The following is a 23,020-nucleotide window of genomic DNA, read 5'->3' on the forward strand; positions in this document are numbered from 1 at the left end:
ACCAACTTTCAGATTATGATAGATCAGACTGTATTGCAATACCTTCTAAATCCTGTGAACTTATAATTGAATGATGCCTTGCTATGGCAATTTTACATGTCTTGTAGGTCAAACATTTGATTATACTCAATATAATAGTAATTCAATTAAATATGATGGTGAAACTCACAGAGATCTGTCTGCTTCTGCCTCCCAAGTGCCAGGATTAAAGGCATGAGCTACCATGCCTAGCCATTATTAACAATATCATTTATAAACTGAAGTAGCTCTAAACAGTCAAATGTACAAAAATTTCCTTTAGAAAACTGAAAATCATCTACAGTTTGCATGTACTAGTTAAAAAACAGAGGCAGATATATCTTTGTTTTAAAATGTAAAAATCATTATCCACTGTGATATCAAGTATCTCTGTACAATTGTGCACTATAGAGCTGCTCAGATTTTCCCATAAAGCTCTCCATTTACTCAGTGTTTTTTTACTTCTTCAGTAAAATTACCAAGCCTATTATTTTTTATCAATTCCTTTGATTCTTCATAAATACCTGTTGATATTTTGTTATCTCAGCCTGAATGTGACTTGATCACAAGTAACAAAACTTCATTTTCTCTCATGATCAAAGAGAGGTATGAATAAATCTGTTCTAATACAATATTTAAAAAGTTAACATTTGCAAGAGCAAGAAGCAGCCTAAAACAGATCCATCTTTTCCCCCGCCTTTGTTTTAACCCAAACCCCAACTCTGACCAATACTTTCAGTTCTACACTTAACTATATTTAATTTAAATAACAAGATGCTAAAAAACCACACCTTTTTATTTAAACTTGTTATGTGATACACGATTATATTCAGTAGTAATTAAAAACTTTACTAATACCTATAAGCATGCCATATAGACCTAACACAAAGGCCAGGCCTTCTGGCTTTATTGCCCTGACATACCTTAAACACATAGTAAAGATAAGATAGAAGTATGGCAAGCGCTCCACATGTTGTCCAACTAATTATGATCAAAACGATCATCAAAAACGGTAAGTCTGGTGACATCACTTTGATATCTTTAGGAAGTTCAGCTGGTCTGTGATACAAAGAATAAAGTTTAAAAAATATATAGTAACATATCTTTACAAACATGAAAAAAAGAGAACAATGGGCTGAGCATCCCTAATCTGAAAACCTGAACTCTGAAATGCTGCAAAATGCAAAATTTTTTGAGTGCCAAGATGTTACAAGTGGAAAATTCCAAACTTTGATTTCATGTGATGGGCCACAGCCAAACTGCAAGCACATGAAGAAAACTATAAAATTACTTTCAGGTTACATATGAAAAGTGATATGAAACAAATGAGTTAGGGGTTTGGACTTTGGTCCCATCCCCAAGATTTTTCATGATGCATAGGCATATTATTTCAAAATCCAAGAAAGTCTGAAACCGGAAACACTTCTTGTCCCAAGCGTTTCAGATACAGGACACTGAACCTGAAGTACTCTGCCAGCCTCTCCCCTGGTTATTAATAAGTAACATAAACTATAAAATACTTTTAAATAAACATAGATTTTAAGTTAAATTCTACATCACACTGTGATGATTGTTTTGATCGGACATGTTATAGTCGATACTTGTACTAAAGAAGCAAAAAATGTTGCCAAACATGACAATTTTATAGATCCTGTGTCATGCATCTCCAATCTTGACAGAAGAACAAATTTCCATTTTTAAAGCCTTGAGATCCCTCAGTCACTTGATGGTCTTACAGACAGAAATCTGGGAACAACTGCAGAACTATGAAGGAAGAAGCCCCACCCACACCTCCTCTGTGACAGGAAACCACATCACAAGTTTGCTATGGACGTGTGAACTGGAAACTACATGTGGGTTTTAATTAGAAAAGCCACCAGTAACTTTAGACTCAAACTGTATCTTTGGGCCTATAATACAACTCCAGGCAAGGCTTCAAATCCTTTACTCGAGTCACTGAATCAGATGCTCAAGATAAGGATTGGAGTGTCTTGCCTTCAGATTTGATTACTGAAGTCAGCATTCTTCCCTACAAAATAAGCTAATGAAATAATTTTAAGGTTCACAATCAGAATGTATCTATTTATTTTATTCTTTTTCTTTTCTTTTTCTCAATGTAAGGATCAAACTCAGGTCCTAGCACATGCTAGGTAGATGTTCTACCACTGAGCTATGTATTCCAGTCCTAATTTTTCCTTAAGAGTAGTAAGAAAACTTTTAGATATTCTTTTACCTTTTTAGAGCTAGCCACAATGAAGAAAGCAGCCTCACAGATGTAGAAGAGAGTAGACCACTCCAGTAGGCAGTACATGTTCCAAACAGAAAGAGAATCAAGGATACAAGAGGGAAACACATACTCTGACTAGTTAAAACGATGGCATCTAATTCCGGTAATAATACTGCGTCCCATAATTCCTTAAACCATTTATACCTGTGGACAAATGAAATGGTAAAATGGAAGCAAAAACAAAACTGTAACAACTGATGTTTCAGGGTTTATTATTTAAGGTGTTTGGCCATTTACTAGAATCTTTTAAAGTTGTAAACTCTCCATTGTGTAAAATAAACTGAAAAACAAATATTCTTTTTTTGTTTGTTTTTCAGACAGGGTCTCATGTAGCTCAAACTGGCTTTGAACTACTGATCTTCCTGTTTCCACCTCCAGAGGGTTGGGATTACAAATGTGTGTGACCATTCTTGGCTTTTAATTGTGCGTGTGTGTGTGTGTGTGTGTGTGTGTGTGTGTGTGTTGTCTCTCTCTCTCTCTCTCTCTCCTCTCTCTCTCTCTCTCTCTCTCTCTCTCTCTGCCTGTGTTGTATATGCATGAAGGTCAGAGGATAATCAGGTACCTTCCTTTATAGCTCTATGCCTTATTTCCTTGAGACAGGGTCTCTCACCAAACTAAAAACTTGCCCTTTTAGCTAGGCTGGCTGGCCAACAAGCTCTAGGGATCTGTCTGTCTTTGCCTCACCCCTCACCCTCAATGTTGAGGTTATAGTCATTTGTGGCCACACCCAGTTGTTGTACACAGATGTTGGGGATTCAAACTGAGGTCCTCATGCATTCACCTCAAGCACTCCTACCCACGGAGTGACCTTCCTGGCCCTTGGCTCTTAAATCTTTTGAATGAAACAAGTCATTTCTCTTCCATAGGAATCTACTGATCATCAGGTCTCTGAGTCCTGAGTCTCAACACAACTTTATTCCTATTAATCCCTGCATGAGGTAATATAGTCTTTCCCTTCTTTTCTAAGTTACAAAGTCAACAGCTGGTTGAAATGACAGAATAAAAGAGATCTAAAAAAATGGTTCGTAACCAATAAGTTATCAAATGTGGATAGATTAATAACAGAATGTTAACTTGGGTAGAAAGGTCTAAAATATGCTCTATAGGGGAAGAGAAAGTGATCAGAAGCACTGTGTCATCAATACCCTACAATAATTTTCCTTGTCAATCTGGGACACTCAAAGGTCACAGACTATACACATGAACACATAAAGTCCTGATTTATTTTCAGTTTAAGATTTTAGGTTTATATAATTACTTACATAAAAATCTATAATTACTTTTTTGAAATTATTACACTATATTGAGCCAGGCATGGTAGCACACACCTTCAATCCCAGCACTTGGGAGGCAGAGGCAGGTGGCTCTCTGTGAGTTCAAGCCCAGCCTGGTCTACATAGTGAGTTCTAGGCCAGCTGGGGCTACAAGGAGATCCTGTCTCAAAAAGACCAAAAAAAAATCTTATAGATATATTGGGTCTTTTCCTAAAAGAACAAACTAATTTAATGGATTATATCAATTGCCAAATTTATATGACAATTTATACTACATTATGGAATCAAACAATATTTTATACATAAAGTTAAAATCTTTATCACAGATATTAAAACTTACCCCAACAAAAATTTAGTCATAATTACAAACGGATCAACTTTGTATGGTTTGGCTTCTTTATCCAATAAGGTAGAATATTCTAAGCAATAACCTGGTGATTAGAAAAATCCATATATATGTAACAGAATTTACAGTAATTAAACATGAGATATGTTTTATCTTGCATTGTCTATAAAAGTAATATATAACATAAGAACAGCATTGAACATCAGAAAATGCAAGGTCTTTACTATTATCAGAGATGTCTTGAAAATTAAGTTAACTTTCATACACAGCTAGTCATTTGTAAAGCCAATGCTTGGAGTCAAAGCTAAGGCTTCACAATGTGTATTTTCATAAATCTCAATAAGCGACTCTTAAGAATACCTTTAACTGAGAGGTAATTCTAATACTATATAATCCAGTCATTTAAAGTCTATACAGTTCAATGATTTTCAGCATACTCAGTTGTGCATCTGTCAGTATAATCAGTCCTAGAACATTTTCATCATCCCCAAAGACACTTTGCTTTTCAAACTGTCCATTCTTAGGTGAGCACTCATCTATTTTTCTGTCACTATAGATATTTCTATTCTAACATTCCATATAAACAGAATCCTATAATGAATGATCCTTTGTGATTCGCTTCTTTCACTCAACATTTTTCAAGATTTGTCCCTATTTTAACATGTCCAGGTACTCTTTTTTGAGGTCCTAGGGATCAAACCCAGAGGGGATCTCATGCATGCTAAGCAAATGATCTATCACTGAGCTACATCCTCAAGGGGCCCTTCATTTCTTTTTATTGATGAATATTTCATTATATGGATGTTACATTTTATTTAGGTTGAGCAACTGATGGGCACGTTCCACTTTGGCTATGATGACTAGTGCTGCTATAACATTTATGTACAATGTTATATTCATGTTTTTATGTGGATGCAAGCTTTCATTTCTCTTTGGTGTATTCCTAGGAACAATCATGCTAAATTATACAGTAACTCTGTTTAATTTTCATTTAAGGCACTGTTAGACTGCTTCCCACAGTTGTGTTCCAATTTCTCCATATCTTTATCAACACTTTTCGTATGTTTAGTATACTCATTCTAGTGGGTATTATCCATGGGTGACTTCTGACATGCATCCTTGGTTTGAGACCTACTTTGGAATTTAAATCCTCTAGAACTAGCTGGTTTCAAATATTCCTGAAGTCTCTGCAGACAATCCAGTAAATTCTGTGTGATTCAGAATCAATTACCAGGTCTGTTTGAACAAAGAAGTATGAAGTCTCTCTTTTCAAAACATAACAAACATATATTCAAGTCCGACTGGTGTTATAGTGCCATAATATCCTCTTAATTAAAAGATTGGGACAGAAACTCAGAAAGACAACAGCTGCATGTTTTCTCTCACATGGGTCCTAGTTTGTGTGTAAGTGGGTATAAACATGAGTAAAGCCTAAACATGAGAAAGGAACCAGCAAAGGTAAAAAGAGGTACTAAGGAGGCAGGGAATACAAAAAGACATGTGACAGCAAAGGGGGGTACGGGCAGGGGGAGATGACTGGGGAGGCAAACCAACTGTAACGCACTTTGCTTAAAATGCCAGTATGATATTTAATACCTTCTATGCTCATTTCTTAAAAGGCTGGTTCTGGAACAGATACACTGAATACTTCTTTCCTCTCCTTGGAGTATAGGTTAGCAGGTTAAAAATGAATGGTAGGTTCGTAAAAGCTATTAAAGGGTATGGAAATTTTGTGGGTAGTTCAAGAAGGATTTGGCAGGATTCAAATGGTGAGGCAGATTCATGGCTTTCTATAGGCTGGCCTCACTTTTCTCCCCCATCTCTACCTCCTTTAATTATTCCCACCTCACAGAGTTTAGCCTCTTGACAAGGAACTGCTTTACTCGAGGGAAGCTTTGGTCACTTCACATATTCTACATCTCCTTCCTCAGAACCATTCTCTACCCTTCACTTTGCTGACTCGGAGGCTGAATTTTATGGACAAGCTTCTTTAGGTTCAATAAATTGGCATTAATAGCAGACAGCAAAGTAGGAAGGAATACAGTTAAGAGATGCATTCCTCCATCTTCTGCCCTGCTGGGCCACAGGCTGGTGGTGGCTGCAGTACACCAATAATCAATGCCGCAGCTCTAGTAACGTTACCCATTCCCACAGCTCTCTGGGCTTGCCTGGTATCTAGGAGTGTCAGATGCTCTGATGTTAATCAAGCACTTTATCACCTTTTGTTGTTTTCCCTTAACCTTGAAGACTCTTCAAGCAGTCCCTTTGTTAAAATCTCAATGATTCTAAAATTCAGTGTACCAGAACTTAACTGACAGAACATAGTGAGTTCCAGGACAGCTGGAGCCACAGGGAGGCCCAGCTGATACAGACTAGTAAACTGAAAGCTTATTAGAAACAGAATGGACAACAAGGTTCTTTGAATGCATCTTAAGAGGCTCTCAAAATAGAGAACTAACATGAGGCACCAAGTTATAAAACAAGGAAATGAAGTATTTGAGGGAGGGTCTTAAAATTTAGAGGAATCTAACTCCTTACGAATTTAGGGGACGTGCCATGAATCTGCTGTCTTTAGTCATGTGTAAGATTAAAAAAAAAGTATTAATAAGGGATTGGTCCATAGAAATAAGGAGGAAAAAGAGACTAGGAGGGGAAGGAGCTGAGAGACAGGGGATATGAGGAAAGAAATAGGGAGGAAATGAAGAGAAGGATTGGAAGACGAGAGAAGAGAGGAAAGGAGAGGTCTGGGAGGAAGGCCGGAGAGGGAAGGAACAAACTAGGATGACAGGATCAGTGAGTCCACGCCTACTACAGAGCTATTTATTCAACGCTAAAACAATTTTGCTGCTTCTGTAGAAGCAGGAGCAACAGCAAGGGAGGGCAGTGCGGAAGAGGAGCCGCCGAAGCTCATAGCTCTGATACCTATTTAAGAGTAAAAGAAGAGAAATTCAGAAGAGCATGTTCAATGCCACCATAGGGACGTCATCAGCAAACACTAAACCATGAGAAACATAAAAGAACAAAATGCATTCAGTAAATTACAAGATGGGGTGGGGGCAGACAGAGGGTAGAAATCATGAAAGAACGTAATGATTGAACCTAATGACAAACGGCAATGTGTGGACCTTATCTGAAAAGTACTAAATACTTTAAAATCCCCTAACAATACGAGGCACTCTTTTTTTTTTTTTTTTTTTACAATTGAATTTTTGTGTATTTTATATAGGACAGCTCAATCAATCTTAATCATCTTATACCCCCTCCTCCACTGGCAACCTCCCATAAGCTCCCCACACTGGAATTCACACATTCTGTCATTTGTGTTAAGGCCTATTATGTCGTTAGTGTCCCCAGATGTCTCTTAGTGCAAGTTAGAACTGGGGAAATAGACAGCCGACCCCAATCTTACTGAATAAACACTGACAACTGATTATTAGGCACTCTTAACTGCTCCCCTCCTCCCCTCACTCCCTTCCGGTTCTTTCTTTCCTGCCGCCTTCCCATCTTCCCTTTCCTCTGCTCTTGCTTTCCTCCTCATTTTTATGAGCAATTTTTTAAAGTGTAAAATAATTTTGTTATCCATTTTACAAGACACAAGAGGTGAAAAATTAAAAATTATATTATATAGTTTGATTCCTACACTCACTTTTTAAAAAGTTAATTTCTTTAAAGTGAAAATAAAACTCTTTTCCTCTAAAAATGGTGCTGATACAGAATGATGGGCTTAGAGAACATTAGTGATTTAGACATCACAGGGCCATGAACTAGCGGTCTCTGGACTGGCTGTCCTAAACTCAAATAATAGGGAAGTAAAAAGATATAAAGAAGCCTGGTCACAAAATCATATGCTACATTGATAGAGTTTTCAGTGACAGTGGTAGTAGCTTTTTTATTTCCAAAAACTTTCTTATTATGTCTTCTAATTTAGGATAATTTAACTGTTATGCACACAGAGTTTGTAGCTCAGTGACAGTGCCTGGAATTGACAAAGCTCTAGGTTTGATCCTAGTACTAGAAAAACAAAAACACAAAAACAGCAAACAGAACAATCAACAAGGGTAAATGCACACATAGAACTAAAAGTTGTTCTACTTTAAAATGTATAACAAAAATAACTTTGAAAGTGTAAGCATGCTTACCTGTTGAGAAAAGAGAGTATAACTGTCCTCCATAAGCGAGAAGGATACTAGACACAACGTAAGCAGGAAGAGCTCCGCCATGAAATCGAACCACCTAGAAAACAGGCAAGGCAATGGTTAACTTCAAAATGAAGTCAACTGTTAATGAAATAAATGCACTTTCACACAAAAGGGTTATGCTTCACTTTGCACTTTTCCTGACATGGCCAGACACATATTTCTAGGAATGAGCATCAAAACTTAAGTAAAATAGATGTTAACACTGTATAGCAAAATAGAAACATCTGAGTTTTCATCAGGGGCATAACTGAATGCATGTACTACAAAGCCTTTTTCAAAGCACACTTACTGAGCACCTATGTTGCAATCAAGACACTAAACATCATATATGCATTATCTAATGCTCTCCTCTCAAAAGAAAATCCTTTGACTTAGATCTTATCCTGTTTTAAGGGCAAAAGAATTCAGGTTTGCAAGACTGCAAATGTTCATAGACACCTTTACTTCCATGTGCTTATTAGTAAAATGGGGACAGTAATAATACTCACATACTCACAGGTTATAAAGGTTAAGATAATCATTGTACAAAGCATTTAGAAAGTTAATTCACATGACAAGCTATCAGAAATCCTTAGTTGTAATTATTAACTTCTTATGTCCTTCACTAAATTGAAATCCTGTGAAACTAGAATTTAAACTCAGCCTAAGTTCATAACCACTATGTTATAGTCAAGTCATTCTGCCAATTGGCCTAACTTGTATAAAATAGACTGTATTAAAAGCGTTAAGCAATTTTTTTGAGACAGAGTCTCCCTGTAGCCCCAGCTGGCCTGAACTTGGAATGTAGACCAGGTTGCCTTGATCTCTACCTGCCTCTGACTCCCAAATGCTGGGATTAAAGGGGTGCCCAGCTGTAACTTTTTTTGCTTTGGCAATAGTAATTATACAACAATACAAAATAATCGGTCTAATTGTGACATTTTTATATGTGCATGTTAATTACTTCTCTTGCTCTTAAATTTTAAAATTCAATGTACCTTAAATTTTCTATCCCAAAGAGTATTTTTAGAACATAAACTCCCTGGTAATCTGATAATATCTACAGAAGGTAAAGCTTACACAAAATAGTATGTAAAACTTCAAAAAGTTGGGACTGGAGAAATGGCTCAGTGTTTAAGAACACTGGCCACTCTTACAGAGGACCTGGGTTTGATTCCCAGCACCCACATGGCAGCTAACAACCATTCATAACTCCAGTTCCACAGGCTCCAATGCTTTCTTCTGACCTCCTTAGGCACTGCACAACATGGGTGTACATACATACTTGCAGGCAATATACTTATACACATAAAAACAAACAAACAAACAAATAATACATGAATAAAAACTTCAAAAAGTTTAGCACCCTCCTAACTCCCTCCAGTGTTTTCAAAGCATGTGTCCTGAGTGTTTAGTGTTTCAGAAACAATACTAAACACCTTATATGCATTATCTCATGCCCTGATCTCCCCCAAAATTCTCTGAAGTAGACCTCATCTGTATTTTACAGGCACAAAAAGTTCAAGTATAGAGATGACATACCTCCCTCAATCATAAATGTTAATATTACTAAGTTACTTACAGGTTAAAAAAAGATTCAAAAAATTTTAAAAACTTAGACTCAAAATAAGATGGAAAAGGCCACTTCTGCCAGTCAGCCTAAATGATATTCACTGCTTGCTAATGTCATACTAGGAAATGTAAAGCATCCTTTAGTTATGCAGAGTGGAATGAAAGCATGCTGAGGTGGATACTCAGGAGACTGAGGCAGTAGAATCACTAGAGCCCAAGAGTTAGTAGATCAGCTTAAGGAGTAAAGTTAAGCAGTAAAGTGAAATAAGGTTACGCAGGTTCAGGGATTGGAGATCCAGCCTTACTTCCTATCAGGCCTGTGTTCATGCACAAGGTATACCTTTTTATCTCTACACCCTCCCTCACCAGTATAAGAGATAAACAGCAGGTACCTCATAGGGGTAGAAGGCTTAATTGTGTTTACTTTGTGTTACTATCTGAAATGGTAACTGACACACTGCAACTGATTGAAAATATGACTTGTTATTAATCATTCACATTCTTAACTGCTTTTAGACACTTGTGAATATGACTTATTAATCATTCACATTCTTAACTGCTTTTAGACACTTGTACTCTGAACATAAAATTTCTTTTACTGATAAAAGGCCATTGTTAGAAGCACTGAATATTATTTTGGGCCATGGATACAGCTGGTACATAAAGTACTACTAAATCAATAATCAGAAACTGGCCTTCGATCAGAGTTAAACTGCAGACAGGCTTCATTTGGCTTGGTATCTGGCATAGTGTTTGCGTAAAATTTGAATTAGATGCTAATATTGAAAAAAAAATTTTAATTTCACCCAAAACCCCAGATTTCAGTTTCTCTTAAAATCTAAAGATCAAGCAACATTGGACTTCCTGTGCTGAGTAGAGTTTATAAAGTTTTCTTCAGAAAGTAATTTGTAAGTTATTTTTTGTCCCCTTTTTCATGAAAATAGTCTAAAGAAGATGTAAATGTGCTATCCTCTTTCCTTTTTCAGAAAAAAAAATGATTTGTGAAAAGATTATTTAATCAAAGGCTAAAAATTCTCCCAAGTGGTTACTCTTAATTCTTTGTAACCCAGGTTTCTCTCATTATTATCAGAAACATTAAAAAAAAATTTTTTTAAGCTAGGAAGGGACATTAGTGGATGCAATACCTTAAGGTGGTGGGGGCACAGAACATAGGGAAAAGGAAAACAGAGAAAGGGGAATACTGGGGGTGGGAAGGTTTAAGCAGGGGAGTTGTGGAGGGGAAGTGGAATCAGGGAGACAAGGGGGTGGAAGGAGAGGATTAACCAAAATGAACAGTATATGAAAACAATCATACAGAAACTTACTATCTTAGAACCAATTTTAAAAGCCAAAAAAAAAAGGAAAAAAAGAAAGAGAAAGGAAGGAAGGAGGGAGGGAAGGAAGGAAGGAAGGAAGGAAGGAAGGAAAGGAGGGAAGTAAGGAAGGAAGGAAGGAAGGAAGGAAGGAAGGAAGGAAGGGGCTGGAGAGATGGCTCAGCAGTTAAGAGTACTGACTGCTTTTGCAGAGGATTCAGGTTCGAGTTCCAGCACCCACATGGCGACTAATCGTCGTCTTTAACTCCAGTTCCAGGGGAATATGATGCCCTCTTCTGATCTCCACGGCATTTCATGACATGGGTGCACTCACATACATGTAGGTAATACACTCATACACATAAAAAATTTTTTTTAATTTTAAAAAAAGAAAATGATAGGTGTTTGGATAGAGAGATGAGAGGGATCTAACTAGACCCCAGGGGAATGGATTTGCACTGGGGAACATCTGGGGACACTGACTTGACACAGTGGGCCTTAACACTCAGGACAGAGTATATGGGTTCCAGTGGGGGGTGGGGTGGGAGGGATCTGGTAGGGATGGGGCTATAAAGATGATTCAGATTGAGACATTCTATATGAAATACAAAATTTAATAAAAACAAATCTTTTTATATTTTATTTACTATTTTTATTTTATGTGTATGAGTGTATTCCCTGCACGTATGTGAGTGTACCCTTGTTGCGCAATGCTGCCAAGGTCAGAAGAGGGCATCAGATTCCCCTAGAACTGGAGTTAAGGACAGTTCAAGGCTGCTATGTGGGTGCTGGGAATCGAACCCTTTTTCAAAAAGTCCAAAAAAAGAGAGAGAGAGCAATTGAAGAGATGCCTCGCCTGGTTAGACAGTGGTGTTCCTAGAAGCCATGGGCTACTACACACAATTCCCAGTGGCAGGTGTAGGATTTCCTCCACAGGAGCTGATGGTCAGGGAGGCAGAAGCCCCCAAACAATCCAGGTCCTTGCCAGTTCTCGAGGCTGCTCATCAGAACTAGAGGATAAAACTACTGATGGCACCACACACCTTGGTTGCAAGATATAGAGAAAGCAAGCTGGAACTGAGCTGGAAGCCTCCTTCCTGTTGGCCAACTTTCCAAGTGTGATGTAGGCAGCTGGGAGAGGAAAGGCATCAACAGTCTATAAACCCTATGAACTACAAACCAACCTGCCATCTCTGCAATAGTGGCATGAGTGTTAGTGGGGGCAGACAGGAATGTGAGAAAGTGAAGGTGTGGGATGAGAGTAACCAGTATGCATTAACAGAGGTATGAAACTGTCCAAGAACAAATTCAATAAATTTTAAAAGATTAATGCTGGGTGTGGTGGTGCATGCCTTTGATCCCAGCCCTCAGGAGGCAGAGGTACTCAGATCTTTGCAAGATCGAGGCCAGCCTGGTTCACATAATGACTTCCAGGTGGACTGGGATTAGGGAGACCCTGTCAAAAAACAAAAACAAACAAAAAGAACCACAAAAAATTAGAAAAAGAACTGCATCAAACTTGCACATCCATATTTATTGCTACTCTCTTCACAATAACAAGAAAATGGAACAAGCCTAAATGTGCATCAACAGCTAGATAATGGATAATGAAAATGACATCTATACACAATGGATTCAACTGAAAAGGAAAAAGAAATTATGAAAATTTCAGGAAAATGTATCTATAAAATATTATATTAAGTGAAGTAACACAAGATCAGAAAAGCAAAAACCACTTATGCTCTCATTTGTGGATCCTAGCCTGTGAAGTATATATGCATGTATATAAAGGACTGCGAATGTGGGTAAATCGAAAAAAACTAAACAAGAGACCAGAAGAAGGTAAATACAGGTGCTGAGGAAGAAGGAAGGTAAATGGGCACATATGGCATGAAAACTGAAAGGAGATTGGGTGGGAAAGTTCAAGTGGAAAAGGCAGGGAGAGTTGAATGGGGAGGAGAATCTACTAAAACACAGTCTGAAAATGTCATAGTAACATCCAGTAATACTTTGTATGCTAATGTTTTAAAAACTAAAAATAAATTTTAAGATAATTTCTAATCTTTCCTACTCCATTATCCCCCTTTCCCCTTTATATCACTGCATTCTATCTCTCTCCCAGGTTTAAATGGGGTGGGGAATGAGAGGGCAGGGCAGAGGAGGGAGCAGGGTGAGGGACATCTAACACTAAAGGCCTTTAGGAAAAGCTATATGGAAACTTACCACTCTAGAAGCTTCTTAAAGTGTATACATATACAATATAAAAAGAATTAAAAGGAGTTACCTTATAATAGGGGAGCACTGTCCTAGACACCATAACCTAACAAAACAAAACCCCAGTGCCAGGAATGGACTCCCTCTCTTGAAGCTGTTGATCAGGGAACCCAGAGACCCTCAAACAATACTGGCCATTACCCCAGCTCTTGGTTATCCACCAGAACTTTATGGTAAGACCCTACTGCTGAAGATACTATACATGTAAGTTTTAGAACAAACAAGGAGAAATCAAGTTGGTAGTGACTTCAAAGATTCATCTCTACTGGCAAGTTTCATAGTGCTGGCGGGTACTATGCATTCTACTGGAAGAGAAGATTAATCATCAACTTTACCCAACTGTAAATCTTATAAGCTACAATGACCTGTCTGACAAGATAAGACTCCTGGTAAAATATTGGCATGAATATTATGGGAGTAACCAACAACTTTCTAATTGGATTTAAGGTCCACTTTATAGGATGGAGCTCATACCTGACATAGATATCAGGCCTAGGAACCTGTGGCCAGACAGGTTTATAGTATTAAACTGTCTCCTAATGACTTATTGCTATACCTATAGATTAATTCATCTCAAATCTCACCAGAGAAGCTTCCTTATACAGCAGATGGTAGGGGGTACAGACTGGAGAGGAAATCTAAATTCAATCAAAATATACTGTATGAAGTTGATAAAAATTAAATAAAAAAGACAAAAAATAAAAAATGTGTTATTTAGTAAGATATATTATAGAACTTGAATTTATTCTTGAATCCACAGGCTAAATTATTAAACAAGGATGAAGGAAGAATATGTATTTTTTAATTTGGTAATTTTAGAACTTAATGCTCCAACCTAAGTTCTTTATTTGACATTTTAAAAAAGTACATACCTCTGATCCTGTGACATCAATACAATCTTACTTTTTAGAAATATTTTCTACATCTAAAAAAAATTAGTTTATCCTCTTTTGGCGTATAATTGTGTTTGGTTATTGTGTACCAAGGTAATTTTCTTGTCTCTAAAATATGGGCCATAGAGATGATATGGGCAAGAGATGTTTATCTACACTCTAAACCACTGAGCATGTCTTTGGACACACTAAAAACACATCTTTTGCCAGGTGTGGTGGCTCACATCTTTAATCCCAGCACTTAGGAGGCAGAGACAGGTGGATCTTTGTGAGTTCAAGTCCAGCCTGGTCTACATAGTGAGTTCCAGGCCAGCTGGGGCTATAGGGAGACCCTGTCTCAAAAAGGCAAAAACAAAACAAAACAAAAAAAAACCCCACATCTTTTGTATTGTAAGAGATAATTTTTCTTAATTGGCTCCTTAACATTTTAGAAAATTTTAAGTATTCATGATGTTATTTTACAATACAAACAAAAAATTGTTTCTTCATAAGTCAGCACAAAATATTTATATATTAACTCAGAATTGTGTGAAATTTATAATAACTAAAAAATCTAATTCCCAACAGGTTGCCCAAATGGTCAAATGAGATAATGCATATAAAAATGTTTCTAATTCAATTTTGATTTGAGTTGAATTATAATCATGAAAAGTATAAAATTATTATCAATATTAATTTAATATATTATGACTAAAGGTAAAAACTATTATTCCTGAGTCACAAAATACAACAGATAAAAAAAAATCAAAGAAATGTGGGCATGGTGGCACACACCTTTAATCTCAGCACTCAGGAGGCAAAGGCAGGAGGATCTCTGTGAAATAGAGGCCACCCTGTTCTACATAGCAAGTTTCAGGCCAGTTGGGGCTACAGGAAGACCGTGTCTCAAAAAAAAAAAAATTAAAGCAACAATAAAAATTTTTTTGAATTTTAAAGCTAAGTAATTTATCTGACTAATCTCTATTACTTATGTCTATATTGTATAATTCTGTAAATCCTAATAACAATATCTGTAGTTCTACTTAATAAAATTACTCATTTACAGAAAGAGATTGTAATCCCTTCTCAGTATCTATTTAAAACACAACAAACAATCAACCAATCATAAATTTCTCTTACCTGTCCAAGTATTTGTGAAAAGGAAGTCCTAATTGTCACCTAGTTTAAAACAATTGTTAAAAAAAAAGAGATTATTTTTTTCCTAATTTCCTCTATTTCACATTTTATTAAACAGTGCGTCTATATATCTCTAAGTATGGTAATTTTCCAAAAACTAAACAAAAGGCACAAAAAAATTCTTAAAAGAATCTTCTGCACCACCATTTAAATTATATAAAGTACAGTTACCTTGGGTGAATACTATGGTATGTGGAAATACTTTACTAACTAGAATATTAATTAACCATAATATGTTATGAAGAAATCATTTTGGTTAATCTAATTTAGACCTAAATAATATTTCAGAATGAAAATAACTCATCCTTAATTATCTCTATCATATATATTATATTAAGAATCTGGGAAAAGAAGATAAATCTTTCTTTAGGAAGTTACATCATGACTATGTCTTGTTAAAATATGGACTTCTTAAAAATATACAATATTGGTAAAACCATGGGCATTTTGAGAGCATGTTGTATTTGGAGTCAAACTGACAACACAATTCTTATTATCACTTTAATATTGGAAATACAAAGTTGCAAATTAAAAAGTATAGTAGACCCACATACCCCATGATTGCTAGAAGCAGAGTGCAAAATATCAGAACATTCAGGAATTCCATGAAATGAAAATTAATCCATAATACAGGTTCAACTGAAACTTGGTTCTAGGAACAGATTTTCTTAATTTTGACATCAGTCCCAGTTTACCCTCAGGAAGTTAGTTCTATTAAAGAATCCATGGGGATAGAGAGATTGACTCGGTGGTTAAGAACACTGGCTGCTCTTGCAGAGGATCTGGGTTTGGTGCCCAGCATTTACATGGCAGCTAACAACTGTCTGTAACTTCCATTCCAGGGGATTCGACACCCCCTTCTGATCGCCAAAGGCATTGCACAACATGGGTGCACTTACACACATGCAGGCAATACACTTATACACACAAAATAAAAATAATAAAATGTATTTTAAAAAAATAATCCAAATATTTAAAGCTTAATTTAAAGCTGCTAACCAGAAATAAGATATTTTACATGAACTAGAATGTTATGTCACACCATTGAAATACACACAGAGCTTAATAAGTGGTGAAAAGGAGAGACTTTTAAACTAGCACAGCTGAAATATAAACCCAAATGTACCATGTGAATTACTCTAATAAGCCATGTCAGAAAATTTAATGATGGTCTTCAACTTATAAAAGATTCTCAGTTCTGGGCTTCCAAATTTAGATGTCTACCCTGTAGCCTCCAATTTTGTTTTATTTTCTCTTTTCACTAAGATGTATATATGTTCAAACAGTCCATCTATGGAAATACTGAGGTTGTGTAAACAGGCAAAGTGGAAAATTTAAGATGTTTATTTCTTATATTTATTGGCTTCCATATCGTGGCATGTCTTCAGCTAATACAAACAGTATTACCTTAGTCTATAAATCAGACTTGAAGATTTTACAAATGTCCAACATACCTCATACTGACAGTCTGATGAAGTGTACATTTTTAATAATGCCACATGGCTATCATTTTCTGGTTGAGCAACATGAAGTTTCAGAGAAATTTCTGTGGAAGATGGAACCCTGAAGAAATCATGGAAATATTAATTCTCAAGTACAAAATGCTGGTAAATAGCCACAGCTAAGTCAGTTCTCAACACAATATAATAAAGTGATGCAGAGGAAGGTAAATGACAGGCACATTATGACAGGTGGACTCTCCCTCTCTGGCACTTACACACTGGTGGAGAAAGAGGAAAGATGTTTGTGTTTTAAGCACCAAGACTTAAGTACTATAGCATTTAATTAGAATACTATAAAATATCTTCATTAATGGGCATGATACTAAAGGATTCATTCATTTTACTAAAAGGCACTTTAATATTTCATATGATTGGGAGTGGTGGCACGTGCCTTTAATCCCAGCACTAAGGAGGCAGAGGCAGGCGGATCTTTGTGAGTTCGAGGCCAGCTTGGTCTCCATTAGCAAATCCAGGCCAGCTGTGGCTACAGGGAGACCTTGTCTCAAAAAGACCAAAAAAAAAAAAAAAAAAAAAAATTCATGTGATTTAAAATCCAAGCACAATGTCCACTAAAAATAACAAAGTTTAAAGTAATTTATTTCATATACTTACTGTGCAATGGTTAGTGAATCTTCATAAGACCAAGGAATATGAAGCTTATAGATACTAGTTATTTGTTCTGTTGAAATACAAAGGAGAACAGCATTACTCAGCATACTACCTTAACTCTTATAAACAACTATAACACTTAACTAATTATACATTGCACATTTTCCAAAAAAAATCACAATGCACACAATAAAAATTATTGAAAATTAGACTTACAAAAGATATTAAAGCATGTGAGTAGTACTCAGAAACTAAAAGAATAGCAAGCAGCTAAATCTGAATTATTACTATAATAACACAAGATATATAGTACTTTATAAAATTATTTATGAGTGTGTGTGTGGTGTGTGTATGTGCACACACACAGGCTTGGGTACAGAGGTCAAAGGACAACTCTGTGCAGTTGGTTCGACCCTTCCATCTTCCCATGAATTCTAAGGATCAAATTCAGGTCTTTATCTGTTGAGCCATCTCATCTGTCCCAAGACATATGGTATGTTTTAAAGGCATATGAAAGAGATGAAGATGCTTTACTCTAAGAAAGGGTTATGAACCAGGTGTAGTGGTGCACACCTCTAATTCCAGCAGAAAAGTAAAACACACTTCCCCCCTGCCCAAAAGCAAGAATAAGCATTAAAGAAAATTCAAGTGCAGACCCACTGGTTCAAATGGTAATACTATCCCTATATATTTTCAGAAAATACATTTACCTTTGACTCCGGAGCACTTGCTTACCACGTTGATTTTAAAAGCTTGGTAAATCTAATACAATTTGACAAAGACAAAAACAAGTGATTTGTTTAATGAAATATCAAATTAAAATGAAATTCTTCCTACTCTGCTCATAATTACCTGGCCAAAGTTCAGAAGCTCAATATTGTAGTAGAGGCCGCTTGTATTTAGAATCACTTTCCTAGAAGACAGCCCTGTTGAATTAAAAGTACTGTATCACTTAGAATATCAAAAACAATTTTAAAAATGTACTGACTGACCAAACACGGTGGCACACGCCTTTAATTCCAAGACTCAGGAGGCAGAGGCAGGAGGATCTCTGTGAGATGGAGGCCAGCCAGATCTACATAGCAAGTTCCAGGCGAGCTGGAGCCACAGGGAGACTCTGCCTCAAAAAAAAAAAAAAAAAAAAAAAAAAAAAAAGTATTGATTGCTTAGCATTAAAACAATGCCTACAGAAATTTGAAATTAAAAGAAAATTTATTTAAAACTAGATCTGGTGGCTTATATCTATAATCCCATCATCCAGGAAGCTGAGGATCATGAGTTTAAAGCCAGAGTGGGGCTGCAGAGTGAGTTTGAAGGCAGCCTTGGCTACAAGGGAGACACTGTCCAAAATTTCACTTCTGATATAGAAGCAACTCTAAAAAAAAATTCAATCATCCTGCAATAGTCTTTTGAAAAAAACATGGTATTTCTAATGACTTCCAGTTACACTGATGGTGTTTTTAAAAAGATAAGTACTTCAATTTTAGGAAGATAGGCTTTCTTAAGCATGTCATTTAAATGATACAGGAAATTCAGAGTCGTTATTTTTGTATTGTCCTGAGTATTTTGTATATCCTCCCCACCAAAAAAGTCCCAGGGAAGGTAGGGTAAAAGGGAAGCATAAAAACCTTAAAGGAAGTTTCTTATCATAAGCAACATACATCCTTTTCATAAAAGCAATTTATGTATATAAAACTCTCTTATACATATATATGAGGAATGAAGCATACCAAAAAGGCACAGGACCAAGCTGAAAATGCCCCGAGAGCCAAAGCTAAAGCAATGAATGTGAAAGAATATAAATGCTAGTATTACATGATAACCCAACGAATAAACCATATATCTGTCATTTATACTGACATAATAAATAAATAAGGTAGAAGTGACAGCTCTATCTCAGACAGAATTTCAATAAATATAGAATACAAAAGTAGTTATTTGCTGAAGACAAGATGACCCAATGGATGCTAAATTAGTTATTCTGAGGTGGGTAAAAAAAGAATACTTGTATATTTTCAAATTATTTCCTTTGAGATATTTATTAATGACAAAGGAAAAGCAGGAACCTGGAGGAGGAGGAATCGGTGGAAAAACAGGAGGAAAACAAAGCCTGTAGTGTAGTTAACAATATAGTACCAATGCTAATTTAGATTTAAAAACCTCTGTGTCAGCTGGGCAGGGTAGCACAGCCCTATAATCCTAGCACTCCAGAGACTGAGGCAGGAGAGTTATGAGTTTGAGACCAGCCTGGGCTACAAAGCAAACTACTGTTTTAAGAAGAACAGAAAATGAAGTATTGATGCTTATATTTACTGTACTGTGTTTATCTTATCTCTTACAGGTCAACATTAGGGAGAGGCTGGTGAAGGATATAAAAGAAGTCTGGACTCTTTTCTAAGTTTTCTGCAAGCCTAAAATTCTTTGAAAGTAAAGTTTACAAGAATATTTAATTATGAAAACTTCATAAGACAGATAATTTATGTGTGCTAAATCACACATAAATCACAGGACCAAGTGTGCTTTCCTTATTGAAAAGCAGAAAACCACTCTGAAAGTGTTATAGGCACAAAAAATAGGACACTTGTTTAAGTAATAAAAATCAATGCTGGTTCTATTAAAATAATTAGAAGAGTTAGTAACAGTATAGATTTCACATAAGAAAACACCACACACATAACATACACACTTGATTACTGCAAGTGTATGTAATTATGGAAAAATACCTTCTAAAAGTCACTTCTCAGAAGATGACTGACTGCTGGCTTAGTATTAAGACTCACACCACTGAACTGACCATATAGTTATTCTAAGATATAGTTCTTGAAACATGCTAATATTTAATGTTGCAAGGCTCTCCTTTATAATAACTGACTGGCAAGATAAACTGGCACTGTTAAAAGCCACACTTAAAAGTTTCAAAGATGCTCTGCTTCCCTGAGCTCCACAACTCACCAGACTCTTTCCTGGACACCAGGGCTGACCTCACAGCCTGGAACCACCACTGCTTCCTGATCCCTTGCATCCAGATGAACCCAGTTCCTTCTCACGGTCCCCAGGAGCCCTCTGGGCCTGGTCCCAACCTCACCTCCCTCTGTTTCCCTGGGCCTGCACAACCCACCAGCCTCTCTCCTGTGTAAGTCCATTGTGCCCTCCTCGCCTTGACTCCCCCAGCCTCATTCACCCTCCCATCTCCCCGGCCTGTCTCTCCTCCTAGCCTGGGTACTGTCGCATTCCTTGTCTTGGCACCCCAGACACTGGGGAAACCACCACTGCTTCCTGATCCTTTGCATCCAGGCCAACCCAATTCCTCCCTGCAGTCCCCAGGGGCCCTTGGGGCCTCTTCCCTCCCCCATCTCCCTTTGCATCTCTAGGTGGTACAACCACCAGCTGCCCCAAACCAGCATCTTTCCCAGGCCAGTCCAACCCCCAAATTCCTGAGGCCAAAATCTTTCCTGGAGGGATCCAGACCTTGGGAAAAAGCCTGAGAGCATCCGATCCTCATCTGACTGGGGCCTCTGTGGGAACTCCTGAAGACAAAAGCAATCTGGCCACTCCAATATAAAATCAAGAGCAAACTGGAAGCTTAGATGAACCAGCTTTTCATGCCCAAAAAGTAAACCACAAAGGCATATAAAGTTTACAAAAAGAAGCAGACCTAAACTTGAAGGCTTGAGTCTCATAAAGAATCGAAAACTACAAAAGAAATTCATATGTCAAAATCACAGAGAAAAAATAATAACATGAAAAACCAAAATAACATATCCCCACCAAATACCAATAGTTGTCTAGAAGACTACTACAAGAACCCCCTAGAGATAATGCAGGACATGGAACTCAAAAGAACAATTATAAACATGATAAAAGAATTCAGGGAATTTAAAGAACACACAAAGAAACCAAAGAACTGAAGGAAGATCGGGATAAACTTTCGAATGAATTCAGAAAAGAGAAATATTGAAGACTACTCAGGCTGAAATGAAGAAGGAAGTGAAACACTCAGTAAGTCAATTAGAAATGACAGGAGAAAGCCTCACCAATAGGATGAATGAAATGGAAAACAGAATATCAAGACTGGAAGATAAAGTAGACAAACTAGACCACTCAAGCAAAGATTATGAAAAATTTAAGAAAGCACAAGAATGGAATATGCAAGAATTGTGTGACACCATAAAAAGACCAAACTTACGAATCATAGGCATACAGGAAGGAGAAGAATCCCAAGATAACGGCATGGACCAGATCTTCAACAGAATCGTGGAAGAAAGTTTCCCATAATTAAAGAGAGAAATGCCCATACAAATACAAGAAGCATATAGAACACCAAACAGACAAGGCCAGAAAAGAAACTCTCCATGGTAGATCATAGTAAAAACACTAAACAGACAGTAGCAGGGATAACAGAGTATAAGGGGTCTAGTTGGGGGAGGGAGGCTATAGGAGGGTGCCATCTGGGAAGTGGGTGTACAGTTGAATAAGATGGTTAGGGATGTTCTGTGTGATACACCCCTCCACACGCACACACAATCAACAAATTAAAAAATGAATTGTATTTGAGGAGGAAGCATAAAAATTTACATCATGTTAATTAGTAGAGGTGATAAACATTACCATTGAAATCTACCCAGTGACTTTATAGACATACACAGGCACCAAGGATCTAAGTGCAATCGATTATGACTAGTAATAATTAGATACATACAGATTAGAGACACATGCACCAACATCTCAGTGTTAGTAGCAAAAACAACTAGTCTTTCTGTAAAAAACAGTATATTTCAAAATGAAATGGATATCTTTTTAAAGGTTAAAAACTCATTCAATTTTATGTCTTACAGGGCTTACAGTGAGTTCAATATTATATAATGTTATCAACTCTAAGGGAATGGAAAGCCTCTAACCTCTGTGTGCACCTTCACTCACATGCTTATATCCCCCCCCCCACATATTGTTTAAAAAAGTCTTAGAAAACATTTTGGTTATTTGTCCATGCAATAATAAATCTATACATACAACAAACTGAAATATAAGACATAGATTTATTAGAAAAAACAGAATGAAGCTTCATGAAAGATCCTGATGTTTGAGTGAAATAAAAGCCTATACCTCCAGCTTTGGAGAAAGTATTATTGATCAACTGTAATCAGACAAGAATTCTCCAGGGGAAGTTACACTGAGAAAACTTGATAAACAAGTTCATCAAATCAATCGAATTATTAGGTCATTTCTAGAACAATAAATTCACTGCAAAGCTTTATTGTAACTGTAGGTATTTTCAGAAGAAGGGCATTACCTTTAGATCAAAGCATTAAGAGCCAATGGTAATTCAAGATTAAGGATTCGCATATGTCTCTGAGTACTTTCCTAGTCAAAAGGGAAATGTAACTTTGTTACTTTTTATTAAAGTCTATGTCTATTAAGTATTTATGTCTGATTAGGTATAAAAGGCATTTGGGGACTTACCACCATTGATCTACATATGGCCAATTTTATTTGTGTGAGATTTCAGATCAGCCAATTATTTTAAAAAAAGGAAAAAAAATTACATATGAAATTTTTTTTTAAAAGGAGACCTATAAAG

The 23,020-nt window shown here is 36.6% G+C and overlaps 1 protein-coding gene across 1 annotated transcript in view; it reads right to left on the minus strand.

Moving 5' to 3' along the window:
• Pgap1 (post-GPI attachment to proteins 1) overlaps positions 1 to 23,020 on the minus strand; it is an 84,942-nt gene that overhangs the window by 18,322 nt on the left and 43,600 nt on the right. The window contains exons 14-22 of the mRNA XM_029553613.1: positions 18,295 to 18,368; positions 18,153 to 18,204; positions 17,446 to 17,512; positions 16,786 to 16,894; positions 15,275 to 15,313; positions 8,065 to 8,158; positions 3,920 to 4,010; positions 2,252 to 2,449; positions 942 to 1,077 (exon numbers count right to left, since the gene is read on the minus strand). Of these exons, the coding sequence (XP_029409473.1) occupies positions 942 to 1,077; positions 2,252 to 2,449; positions 3,920 to 4,010; positions 8,065 to 8,158; positions 15,275 to 15,313; positions 16,786 to 16,894; positions 17,446 to 17,512; positions 18,153 to 18,204; positions 18,295 to 18,368 (860 nt within the window). The remainder of the gene's footprint in view (positions 1 to 941; positions 1,078 to 2,251; positions 2,450 to 3,919; positions 4,011 to 8,064; positions 8,159 to 15,274; positions 15,314 to 16,785; positions 16,895 to 17,445; positions 17,513 to 18,152; positions 18,205 to 18,294; positions 18,369 to 23,020) is intronic.

Source organism: Nannospalax galili, unplaced genomic scaffold, assembly GCF_000622305.1.
Source record: "Nannospalax galili isolate Female #2095 unplaced genomic scaffold, S.galili_v1.0 scaffold1024, whole genome shotgun sequence".
Taxonomy (NCBI): Eukaryota; Metazoa; Chordata; class Mammalia; order Rodentia; family Spalacidae; genus Nannospalax; species Nannospalax galili.